Source organism: Diabrotica undecimpunctata, chromosome 7 (genome assembly GCF_040954645.1).
Source record: "Diabrotica undecimpunctata isolate CICGRU chromosome 7, icDiaUnde3, whole genome shotgun sequence".
NCBI classification, from domain to species: Eukaryota; Metazoa; Arthropoda; class Insecta; order Coleoptera; family Chrysomelidae; genus Diabrotica; species Diabrotica undecimpunctata.
This window is the reverse complement of record NC_092809.1, coordinates 157,120,873-157,134,426: the sequence shown is the minus strand read 5'-3', so window position 1 is coordinate 157,134,426 and position 13,554 is coordinate 157,120,873. Positions and strand designations below refer to the sequence as shown.

The window sequence follows — 13,554 nt, the reverse complement described above, 5'->3', positions numbered from 1 at the left end:
TACATAATAGTATTGGTTTGACTTTCGAACAGTAAGCCGACGCCGACGTGTCTGTCCGAGCTATAAAAAATAAACTTTGGTCTGCCAAGGGATAGTTCAAAATGAAAACATTAAATTTGGTGTCAGTGCTATTTCTTTTATTGAAAGACGCAAGTCTCCGAAGGCTCAGGTCAAAAAATCAACAGATGGTGGCCGGGTGTCAGCGCGCTCGAAGACAACAATACGAATATAGTATTTTAAGGAAATAAAAATATATAGAGGGTTTTATACACGAGAATATTTGATTTAAGAGCGTAGGCGCAAAATTTCGGGCAAATGTTTTTTAAATGTATTCATTTTTTTCGAATCCTGAAAAAACTAATAAGTATTTTTTAAAAATTTAAACGCAGTATGAAAGACCACATTATTACTGAGGGCCAAAAGTTCCCGAAAACTTCTATAATGTTTATTTTAATAAGTTACAGGGGTGAAAAAAAAAAGAGAAAATTTAGTGTGATTTTTAATTTCAAATATCTCATTCAAAAAACTTTTTGTTTATTCTAAGGGACTTTCGTCCCTCGGTAATAATGTAATCTTTCATTCTGTGTTTAAATTTTTCAAAAATATTTGTTAGTTTTCTCAGGATTCCAAAAAATGTTAAAAAGCATTGGCCCGAAATTTTGGGCCTACGCTCTTAAACGAAACAAAGAAATTACTAAAATGCTCAAACTAAAAATTGTTGGAAACATAATTAGACCGATAATTGGGAAAATCTTAAAATTACAACAGAACAAGACTTCAAAATTGCAAAAACATGGTTGCAAATAAACAAACTTACATTAAATTATGAAAAAACTAAATAGGTACTCATCTACTTTTTGCTATATACAAAAGTTGTCTGCCAATTTTTAATTCGTTAAATATAAATAAAAAAGATCAATATATGGATCGAAGTACATAAAATATTTAGGAGTTTTAAATGGGAATTACAAATAAAAAATATTAAAACTTTATTTGTTGCATATCTCAATATTTAGTGACATTTTTGTGACTTAGGAGAAAACTGTAAATTTATTAAGATTAGATCTTGACAAAAGTTAAATATTTCATTACTTACAATATACTTAGAATATACTAATACTTTTATAGTTGTAAGTAATAAAGCATTATTTATAAATACAGAAAAAGTTCTTTGTTTAAAATTTGTTCTGTTAAAAATTTGTAGTGCCAAAGTGTGGATAGAAGCTTGCAGAGAAGATTTGTTATTCAAAATGGATTCACTTTATAATAATTATGGGATTTGTGAACTGCATTTTGAAGATAATGTTATTGTAAAAGGAAATAAAAGAAAAACATTGGCGCATGACGCAGTACCTTTAATGATCTTTGTTATTTATATTTAACGAATTAAAAATTGGCAGACAACTTTTGTATATAGCAAAAAGTAGATGAGTACCTATTTAGTTTTTTCATAATTTAATGTAAGGTTGTTTATTTGCAACCATGTTTTTGCAATTTTGAAGTCTTGTTCTGTTGTAATTTTAAGATTTTTAGTAATTTCTTTGTTTCGCTTAAGAGCGTAGGCGCAAAATTTCGGGCCAATGCTTTTTAATTACAATCATTTTTTTCGAATCCTGGGAAAACTAACAAATATTTTTGAAAAATTTAAACACAGAATGAGAGATTACATTATTACCGAGGGCCGAAAGTCCCTTAGAATAAACAAAACGTTTTTTTGAATGAGATATTTGAAATTAAAAATCACACTAAATTTTCTCTTTTTTTTTTCACCCCTGTAACTTATTAAAATAAACATTATAGAAGTTTTCAGGGACTTTCGGCCCTCAGTAATAATGTAGTCTTTCATTCTGCGTTTAAATTTTTCAAAAATACTTATTAGTTTTTTCAGGATTCGAAAAAAATGAATGCATTTAAAAAACATTGGCCCGAAATTTTGCGCCTACGCTCTTAAGAATTTATATTGTGTGATATGCCCACTGACTATTAATTTTCTGGTTGTTAGCTGTCATTGGCGGCTTGGCCACGTAACTTCAAAGGACTGTCGCTTCTCTGTGTTCGGTTGTTCTCTGATATGATCGTGAAGATGACGGGAAGTAGAGAGAGATGGAATAGTGTTTACAATTACATCCGAGCAGTCATTAGAAAGAAAGAAGAAGAAGAGAAACACTAATCGGACCAACGACAGAGATAATATCTAATTACTATTTTAATGGGAATAAGCCACAAGTGAAGGTTAAAATAAGTTTATTGAAGTTTGAATTTCCACTTCGGAATTTGTTCTCAAAATACAAACATTAATGAAAAAGACAGCAAAGATTTGATTTCACGCACAAAGCGTCTATGTATCTGTTGATACGTATTTCGACTTAATAAGTCTCATCAGAACAGTTATTCATATGCGTTCTCAACGTGAAAAATAAATCTTTTCTGTCTTAAGAAGCAACAATAAAATGGCTTCGTGATGGACGCAATAGCGACATCTGATAGAAAAAAAACTGTTTTGTTTCGAAACTATTTTACGGATTTTACAAACATTAATGTTTAACGTTAATAAACTTATTTTAACGTTCAATGGTGGCTTATTTCCATTAAAATAGTAATTACTTTAAAATGCCACAAGAAAATAGCTTCAGAACAATAGATAAGGTCTAGATAAGAGAAGGGAGTGTTCCAAACATATTTTTAGTACTTTAAATTACCTTGTTACCGATAAAACGTACCATCGTGGTTAAAAAATATAGTTCTTTTTGCATGAACATCATCTTCATTACGAATATAGATATGTTTTATAACCGCATCCTCTCTTCCTTTATCAAAATAATCTGTTATTACATTCGTATCACACTTGCTAATACTTGTTATAAATTTATCACGGCGATATTCATATTCCTCTTCTATTACTTCTGGTATTTTACAGTCAAAATCTTTAAATCTCGTGATTCTGGTGACAAGTCCGTCGCAAGAAATAAAGGGAGCATATTCTTCAACAAAAACTCGTTTAAATTGTGTAGTTCTACATCCTGAAAAATTAAGCTAAAATAATAAAAATAATAATATTTAAGCAGTACCAGAAAAAGATAAATAAATAGAAACTTGATTAACTGGTTACTATCAAGAAATCGACAATAAAGAGAATATGTCGATATAATAGATGCAGATATAACTAAAAACTAGATACTACAAAGTATAGATCGGCAGGACAACTCAAAAATGGTCCAAAATTTTAAAATCCTAATCAAATCACTACAAGTCACGTATATATCGAAATTAATTCCACTTAGAGAATATCAAGCAGAATAAAGTAAAAATCATATCTTTTAATTTATAAAAACCTTAGAACGATTTAAAATATTTTAATTACTCTAGTAAATGAATCGGTGTAAACAAAAACCTAAGTTTTTTTTTCATTTTTGACATTTTGATAGAAATTTGTTTCTTTTGGTGCAAAAACATTCTAAGTCTGGTCTCTCCATGCATGTTAAATAGACAGCTAAAATATATTATTGTAAACTAAAGGATTCTATGTCAGTGACTTAGAATGTTTTTGTAGGCAACACTATCAACATCTTGTCGCCGGGCGCTCTCATTCAGTAGCCAATCAGCGCACCGGACACATCTCCACATACAGGAAAAATTACCCCATTGGTTGGAAATCATGGTATTTCCAATCTTTCGGCAATTTAAATTTCCTATTGGTTCGATATTTAGAAGATCCATCTTACTACGGCATAATCCTAAAAGACAAAGGATTTTCTTGTATAAAAGAAGGTGGATTTTCTATCATCGGCCAGTTCGAGCTTCCCTCGTATTAGAAGACTCTAGGTACGGTGTTAATCGTCCACCTAGAATCTGCATTTAATTTCTTACCTTATTTTTGCTATATATTTGAGATTTGTGTGCATTTTTATATATCTGATTTATTATTGATATTTATCTGTATTTTTGATACGATTTTCTTACGTACACATTTATTTGATATTTTTGCCATTTTATTGTGCTTATTTCCTGCCTGAAAATACAGTCTCACGCTACTATACGTCTGGCTTATTTTCACATATAGTTACTTGTGTTCTGTACGGTTTTTCACACGGAAACCTCTACGAGGATTTAGCGTTTGAAAACGTACTTATCATTCAAGTCTTACATGACCATACGTCTGACTTAATTTTATTTACTCGTTATTTGTGCTATTTTATTATTGCCTATTTTATAACTTGTATTTCTCTTGTGTTTGCTTCCGTAAGTCAAGGAAACACAAGATATACCTATATATATTCTGGTGCATTTTCTTCCGTAAGTTAAGGAATCACCAAATACATGCCGCTTTACTGTCGCATACATTCCACATATATATATATATATATATATATATATATATATATATATATATATATATATATATATTATTGACTGACACGTTATGTAAAATAAAGTTTTATTATGAGGTTGCAGTCATTAATAGGGCAGGAAAGTGAACTTCATAACTATATAATTTTAATAAGTTAAGTTTTAATGTTTTGTAAATTTGAAAATTTAATGGATTAACCTCATGTTGTAAGTTTTTATACTAGTTTTATACAATGCTATTTAATTATAATTTCATTGTATTTACTGATACCATATTTTAGCATATCCTGAAGAAGCAAATAAATTTTGCGAAAGCTTGATAAAGAACAAAGAGTTTCACTTTCCTGCCCTATTAATGACTGCAACCTCATAATAAAACTTTATTTTATATATATATATATATATATATATATATATATATATATATATATATATATATATATATATATACTTATTGATTGGTGCACACAATCTTTTATTGGTATTTTTGGACTCTAACGAGTCATATTTTATCTCTACGACACTAAATAGTGAGTCGTATTTCACTATTTATTACTGCCTTCTTACTCTCGAACTCACTGACAATGATATTTCTCTGAGAAGATCATACACTCGTCATTAAAACTTGCGTATCTCGTGTCACCGAATACGAATCGCTAGAAGAAGAAGCCAGAGACATGGTAGACACCCGTACTACCACCAGGTCCAATTCACAGGACCGTAAGAAGTCCGCTGAGCCAGATACGGGCCGTTCCAGCCCTATCGACGCCTCTCGGCAACAATCTGTCCACTGTACTGTATTATTATGTTTTTTGAAGGAAGAAATTAAAAAATTAAACTAACTGGAAACGTTTATCGTAAGAAATACTAGACACAAAGGTGAATAGTACATAAAGGTAGAGTTGTGTCAGCTATGTTGTCTATTTATTTTGCAAAATAAATCTTACCTTTAAATTAGAGCAACCAAGATTTTTGTCAATTTTGAGAAAAAAATAATAACACATTCGTATTATTAATTATCTATGTAATTAATATGTATTAATATATGAAATTAATATTGTTAGTATTTTTAATTGAACGTATCATTTTAAGAACAAAATATGAATGAAATCATAATTAATAATAAGTCAGATTTGAGTAAATCAGATTTTCTTTTCTAGATGGCGCTAGGATTGCTACATTGTTTTATAATAAATTCTACCTTAAATATATTAATAAAATTAATTATTAATTATATTATTATATAATTAATACAGTATTATTAATTAGACGTATCGTTTCAAAAACAAAATATGATTGAAATATGGTAGTTCATATTTCTTTCCTAGATGGCGCCGTTAGTTGACCTAAATTACAGTGTGACCTGTCACTGTCATCATAGGCTTTTATATAGATAGATGTCTCAAGGTGGACCACTTTCCCCTACGGTCGAAGCGTAAATTTGTTCTTTGCGCATGCTTGAGTCATAGCTGTTTAGATCATTACCTCTACTGATTTATTTCTTACTACGTCGTTTTAATACAAAAAAAAAGTAAAAAAGACACTACTTTACGTTTTTATTTTTATTAGACGAATAACAATTAACAGGCTAATTTTGCTAGCATTTTGAACATTAAAAGTGTTTTTTTTTAATTATTATTCTTATTGATATTTGGAAATAAAAATACCTACTTTTAATAATATTGTTAAGTGATTTGTTTCACGTTCTAACAAATTTTTGCTACAAAACTTCTTATACCTGATTTAGGAATAACAAGTATTTTAAAAATCTGCAAAAATATACAGGGTGTTCCATTTAAATTAAATAAGTTAAAAGTATTTCTGTTGAAATTGGAAGTTAAATATAAACACAAAAAATATGGCTTTAGTTACGTTATGAGTCATTTTACTTGCATGACAAGTTTCATGAATATCATCTTTTTTGTTTCAAAGATATTTGCTTAGTTCGATACTTTATCCCAACCCTGTATATATAAATATATATAAACCTAGAGCTAAAATTAATCCTATTATCACCAGTCTTCCGGGTTGAACCACGTTGATTTCCATTGCGCCGAGCTTTCGACATCCTCTCTGGTGTATTCTTCAGGGCTTCCGAGGTCTCAGTCTCCCGAGCCTCCAGACACTACTACACTGATCACTATTCACTTCACTTCTACGACTGAGAACAGGGGACGGTCCATTAATACCTATACCGTCGATGGTGACGTGGCCTGGGTGGAGGTTGGCGTGGGGGTTAGGGTGGGGATTATATAGAATATATATATGGGGGTGCGTGTGTATTTGTGCGTGTATGTGTATTTTACAGTAGGAAAAAGGATCTCTACGCTACAGCAGTGTTGAGAATATAAATTATAAAATAGATATAAACTTACACATATAAAACGAGAAATGTAGATACTAACAACTAACTCAAAACAAAAATAACTAACCTTCTGGAAACCGCTTTTTTAATATTTCGTGTGGTACATTCATTTTCATTGACCAAGACGTCGGCATGTCAAGATGCTTCTCTTCCAACATTTCGGTTGCTTCGAGATCATCATCTCCTATTTCTCTGGGCCGATGATGTCGCTCGAACAAGGGCTCAGCTATTAAAAAATGTATCCATTTCTCATTATTCTGTAAATCAAAGTTGACATTTGATAGTCCCTCGGAGCAATCTTGTAAATTTACGTAATAATTTTGATGGTTCCAGATGCTTTCGATTCCTAAATAAATATCTGTTGTTAATGGGTGAGAAAATCCTGTACTAGGTTCAATAAAGAAGGGTTCCTGAATTTGTTTATTTGGGGGTAATATTATAACCCAGGCATGAGTTCTTTGTCCTTCTAAATCGTCGGGCGGACGGGCTTCTTCTTCCAATCTTTGTTCCCTACAATAATATTTTATATATAACAATGAAAAGATAAAACTTAATTAAAATAATGTATGTAGGAACAACAATACTAGTACCTAAGACAGTGTGGTCCAACCTCAGGCACGGGGGCCGCATGCGGCCCGAGGCTCGTTAAATTTCTTTGAACTTTCCGTAATCTTAAGAAAGTAGTTAACCTTGAACACCAACTCCCGATGAGCGAGCAGTTAGTTTAAGTCAGCTACACGTGTCGTGTTGAATTAAAGTGGCGAATAAATTGAATGTTAAATTCAGAATGAGTAGTGCCAAAAAACGCAAAATTTTCGAAGAGAATCGTACGTTCCAAGGAAAATGGGAAAATCAATATTTCTTCATCGAATTAAAAGGCAAACCTCAGGGCAATATTTGTTGTCAAGTACTCACGGTATCATAAGAATACAATGTTAGTAGGCATTATGATACCCAGCACAAAACAAAATACGACAAATTTCAAGGTGAAACTCGCAATACTTTTGTAAAAGAACTTAAAGCTAAATTGAATAAACAAAAATCTCTATTTACAAAACCGACAGCTGTTCAATCGTCAAGCTTAGCAGCATTATATGAAGTATGTTTAGAGCTTTTCAAAAGTAAAAAAAGCATTTAGAGATGGAGAAATGATCAAGCGGTGTGCCGTTAAAATGGCGCGATCCTTTGGAGATGAAAAGATGGCTAACAATTTTGAATGTGTTTCACTTTCCCATCAAACTGTATCTAGAAGAGTTGATGAGCTGAATACTCATGTATTTAAAAAAATGATCGACACAGTTCGTGATTGTTTGTACTACTCCCTAGCCCTGAACGAATCTGTTGATATTATTGACAAAAATCAACTATTAATTTTTGTTAGATGCATCAGTAAGATTTTTGTGTAACTGAGGAACTTCTAAAACTGCACCACATAAAAGACGGGACCAAAGGTATAAATATATTTGAAGCAGTTAGTGATGCTGTGAAAAATATAGGTGGTTTTCAAAAGTGCTCTTGCGTTTGCACCGGCGGAGCAAAAGCAATGAAGGGACGCATAACGGGATTGGCTGGAATTTTGCAGGAAAAAGGGTGTTAAGGTCAATTCGGTCAACTCGGGCTTTTTTTGAAAAATTCATAGCTGGAAACCTACAACACAAAAGTTCCTAGCTCGCAGTATTAACAGCTTAAATAAACTTTTATTACAGACTTCTTTCATTGAAAAAAGAAGAAATATTATAAATAGTGGAAGTGTATACTAAACCCATAAAATTTAAAATTATGGGTAGTATTATTTAAAAAATAGTCAAGTCAAGTCAAGTCAAATTTATTGATCACATGCGACATTATACAAAGTACATGTATGAGGCAAGTCAAAGTTACAGAAATACATCTTAAAAGTATATAAATTAATTAACACGGTAAAACATACTTAAAAGTTATTTTTAGAATATGACTCTAGCTCACAAATGTATTGATGTACACACCTCCGAAAGTTTGGCTGATGTAAATTCATTCGTATATCTATTGGTAATTTGTTAAAGAAACTTATGGCTGCATAATGTATGCTACTTTCCAACAAAACAGAACGATGTTGTGGAAGCATAAAGTGATTGTCTCTGAATCTTGTTGAATAAACATGGTTAAATTGAAATTTATTAAATTCATAAATTTTGCTATGTAAATACATTATACACGAAAATATATACAGACCAGGAATTGTAAGAATATTGGTTTGTCTAAAGATGCCTCTACAAGAATCTCTAAATTTCATTTTATACATTATCCTAATAGCTCTTTTCTGAAGTACGAATATCTGCTCTAATTCAGAGGTACAACCCCAGACTTCAATGCCATATTTGGCTATTGAGTATGAATGGGCAAAGTATACTGTTTTTAATACTGATGTATGAAAGAGACGTGAAAGAATTCTCAATGCATAACATGCGCTACTTAATCTGGATTTCAAATTAGAAATGTGGTTTGACCATTTACAATTACTGTCTAGAAGTACCCCCAGCAACTTCGTGCAGTCTGTTTTATCTATTGCGGCTTCTATAGTGGCTTGATGGTTTAATAAATTATTTGACGTGAAAATCATATACTTTGATTTCTCTTTATTCAAAACTAATTTGTTGGATAAGAAATAACTGTTGATACTGGATAGTATCTGTGTGGTTTTATTTTGCAAATTTTGATCAGACGTTCCTGTGACTAGAATCTTAGTATCATCCGCATAACTGATGATGTTAACCCTAGTCAGTGAATTAGTTAACAAAGCCATATCATTAATAAATACTATAAAAAGTAGAGGACCCAATACACTACCCCGAGGGATACCATAATGGATATCCAATGTGTTTGATTCGTTTACAAATTCATTAGATGTTATCTTTACTTTGTGTCTTCTATTCTCTAGGTAGGAAGTAAACCATTTTAGAACTACACCACGAATACCAATACCCTCAAGTTTTATTAGCAACAAATTATGATCCAAAGTGTCAAAAGCCTTGGACAAATCGAGAAATAAACCACATGCCTTCTCTCGTCTGTCCAAAGCAACCAACACTAAGATGACGAAATTTGCAAGAGCTGTAGTTGTAGACTCAGAAGATATAAAACCATGTTGAAAATTATGCAAGACACTATGCTTTTTTAGGAATGAGTTCATTCTAGTATAAACCACAGTTTCAATTATCTTTGAAAAAACAGATAAGAGACTTATGGGACGATAGTTGTTAAGGTCATCTTTATCACCACTTTTGAATAAAGGGATTACAATAGATAGTTTAAACATACTAGGAAATATTCCTTGTTGAAAAGAGGCATTACAAATATCCGTCAGTGGATCTGCGAGAGCATGAATGCATTGTTTTAATAACTTAAGGGAAATCTGATCAAAACCACAACTGTGTTTGGATTTAAAACTTTCGACTATACTAGTTATTTCCTGTGGGTTAGTTGGATATAAAAACATAGAACAACTATTACGGTTTTTTGATGCTGATGTAAACCCACCTATTTTAGTAGGATCCAAAGCGGCAAGTAACTTTGGAGCCATTTCAACAAAATGGTGGTTAAATTTGTCTGCTAAATTACTGTTATCATCACTAGGTACTTTTGAGTTATTTTGTTTCCCGACTGTTAAGTTTACTAAATGCCAAATACATTTCATTTTATTTGATGATTCGTTTAACTGTCTTATGAAGTGACTACTTTTAGCTGCTTTTAATTTAATTGAATATTCTGCCTTTGCCAGATGAAGGACTGGCCTAAGATTACTATTTTGCTGACAGATCGTTTCTAAAAGTTTTAGCTGATCCCTTAAATTGTACAGTTCCTGCGTAAACCAATTCGAACGTGTACATTTTTTAGGTTTACATTTAAGTAGTGGAAAATGGGACCGAAAGTAATTTTGAATATATTTCAGTTGTTATAATTTAACATAACTATCGCAAAAAAATAATTACTAAATTCACTAAACAGTTGTCACTGGGAATAGCGAACCGACTATAACTGTGTTATGTTTCATTGCATTATGCATCAAGAGGCTCTCTGAGGAAAGATAATTAAAATGAACGATACTATTAAAACTGTAGTGCAGATAGTAAACAGCTTAAGAGAAGGAAACAGAGCTCAGCGACACCGAAAATTCATATCTTTCTTGGAGAAATTAAGTACTGAATATAAGGGCGTCCGCCTACATTCAGAGATACGCTGGTTGAGTGCAGGTAAATGCCTTAGAAATTATTTTTCTTTAAGAAAAGAGATCTTACTGTTTTTGAAACGGAAATTGTTATTAACATGGACGTATTTATAACAAAGCTTAAGAACAAAACATTTCTTCATGAACTGGATTTCTAACAGACATTACCTCCCACTTGAACACATTAAACCTAGGTACAACTCCAGAGAAAAAATAAGACAGTATCACAGTTGGTTGGTCAAATTGAGACATTTCGCAAAAACTTAATCTTTTCGAGAACTGCATGAAAATTAACGACCTCACATATTTTCCTGCATGTTTAGAAATAAATCAAGAAGAAACCATGGTCGATTTCTCGAGGTTTGCAAAAGTTCTTACAGAAATAAAAAGAGAATTCGATGAGAGGTTTTCATTTATTTCAGTAGAAATATTTCAGTAGAACTCAACAGATCTAGCTGCAACGTTCAAGGTCACTTCATCGATAAAGGGAGGGGCCAAAACTCAGTTATATGCAAGCGGCCGAGAGAGAAGATCGATATATTTTATAATAAAGCTGCTGATATCGATGCCATTTTAGAAACGGGCAGGTACTACACAATATTATTATACGGAAGTGCAAAAGATGTGAATATAAGTAAACTACAACGCATCGAAGACCTATCAGTTTATTTGGAACAGTTGCGTAACGAGTCCTTTATTGAGGCTGCCACTAAAAATAGTGCAGTAAAGCTTTCATCTTTGCTCCCAACAGTTGCTGCATTGGATAAACACATCAAAAGAGTTTATTTACAAACCCAGATATGGCTTGGAAACACAGACATTCGTCCAGTTGACTGGGGATGGTGCAAAATTGATTGCAATTCTCCAGAAGAATTGTTAAAATTGATTTTTTGCAACTGCAAAAAGGGTGCGGCGCTTCTTGGGGTATCGAAGAATAGGGTTATTTTGCAATGCAGTCTGCGGATCATGCAGTGGGGATAATTGCCAAAATAGCCCTCTAATTAATGAAAAAGGAGAAATTGGTGAAGAGAGCTCTGATGAAGAGTGAAAAATTAACAATTAAAGTACTATTAATATTTGATTAATTTATGAAACATTAGTTAAATTAAAAATGAATGAACCTTTTATATATTTTAATATTTATTTTAATACGTTTTCCTCACATAAGTCACATAAGCGCTGAAAAAATTGTTCAGGAAATGTGGAAAGAATAATATTAATAAAGCTTGGAATATATTAATAAAGTTTATCATAACCAAAAAAAAGTTTCTAAATGATTAAAGCTATTAAAGCTAATAAAAAAACATTTTCCATTATTTTTATGACAAGGGGTAGTTTTTAAGGGTGCAAAATTACGAATAAATAAATACTTTATTACTCAGTAAATGAGATTTCAATTCAGTAATGTATTATTCAAATAATTAAAGTTTCTTGAAATTAATTTTTTCAATGATTTTGCTTACGGGGGTGGTTTTTAAGGGTTGAAATTTCACAGTCAATCAAAAATTATATCATAAACATTAAAGAAACTATTAAGGTAATATTAATATCAGATTTGATATTTCAGAAATATAAAAAATGGTTTTTTCATGATTTTCGATTTAAGGGATAGTTGCTAAAATAGTTGAAAAATTAATTAAAATCATAAATTATACTTAAAAAGGTTGCAAAATATTTATTTTATTTAATTAATCGAGATTACTTATAGGCGAGCGGTTTACCCCTATAAGCAGAGCATCAACCGACTAAAATTCTTTTTGCATTTCTAATGCACCAAACCTTTTTTATTCGATTCTATATATTTTTCCAAGATGAAATGTATTTTTTTAAAATTGTTACAAGTGGGCCGGCAATTAACAAATAACTTATACAAAAAAGCAATTTCACCGAATTGTTTCGGAATAAATTTTTTTAGGTGTATCTCATCAAAATAAACACTTTTTCTCTCCTGATAATTTTTCGAAAAATGCTTCCTTTTAGAGTTATTTGCATTTTTTTGTTGAAAAAATGCCTTAATTAGTGATTTTTGGGATTTTTTTTCTAAAAAACTACTAAATGAATTTTAATTTTACAAATAGCTTTATAATCTTTAAACCGTCGAGTACAAGTTAGAATATTTTGGCAAGGATAATTTTTTTATATCTTGCTAAAAACGTGGACCCAAATATTTCGAATATGCCTTTCGAGCAGTCTACCGATAAGTGTGTACAGCGGTTGAGGCGATACAGGCGTGCGGCGCGTAGAAATATTTGTTTAAATTTAAAAAATTAATTCAATACAAATGTTACGTACAATTTATTAAAAAACTTAGGATTTACAGTTTTAACTCTATTTTTATCTAAACTGTATGACCATCAAAATAAGTTTAAAAAATATCATGAATCCATAAATGAATTAAGATATAATATTGCATTAAAAAAATTCATTTAATGAAAAATTACCACCTTCGAAACCAGCATTATTACAACATTACTTAAGAGCAAAGTGGCAAATAAATGAATGGATTCAAGCAAAAAACAATATTATTTCATCTCTTGATCCATTAACCTATGGTTGCACAATGGAAAATAATTGTTTCGATTTTAATTATTTTGAAGGCGAAACTAGTTCAGATATGTTACAAAAGTATTTCTGCTCA

General features: G+C 31.2%; 1 protein-coding gene across 1 annotated transcript in view; it reads right to left on the bottom strand.

Annotated features, from left to right (window-relative positions):
* The window catches only part of lobo (coiled-coil domain-containing protein lost boys), a 46,307-nt gene that overhangs the window by 19,627 nt on the left and 13,126 nt on the right, over nt 1-13,554 (bottom strand). The window contains exons 5-6 of the mRNA XM_072538587.1: nt 6,780-7,222; nt 2,721-3,020 (exon numbers count right to left, since the gene is read on the bottom strand). Coding sequence (XP_072394688.1) covers nt 2,721-3,020; nt 6,780-7,222 — 743 coding nt within the window. The remainder of the gene's footprint in view (nt 1-2,720; nt 3,021-6,779; nt 7,223-13,554) is intronic.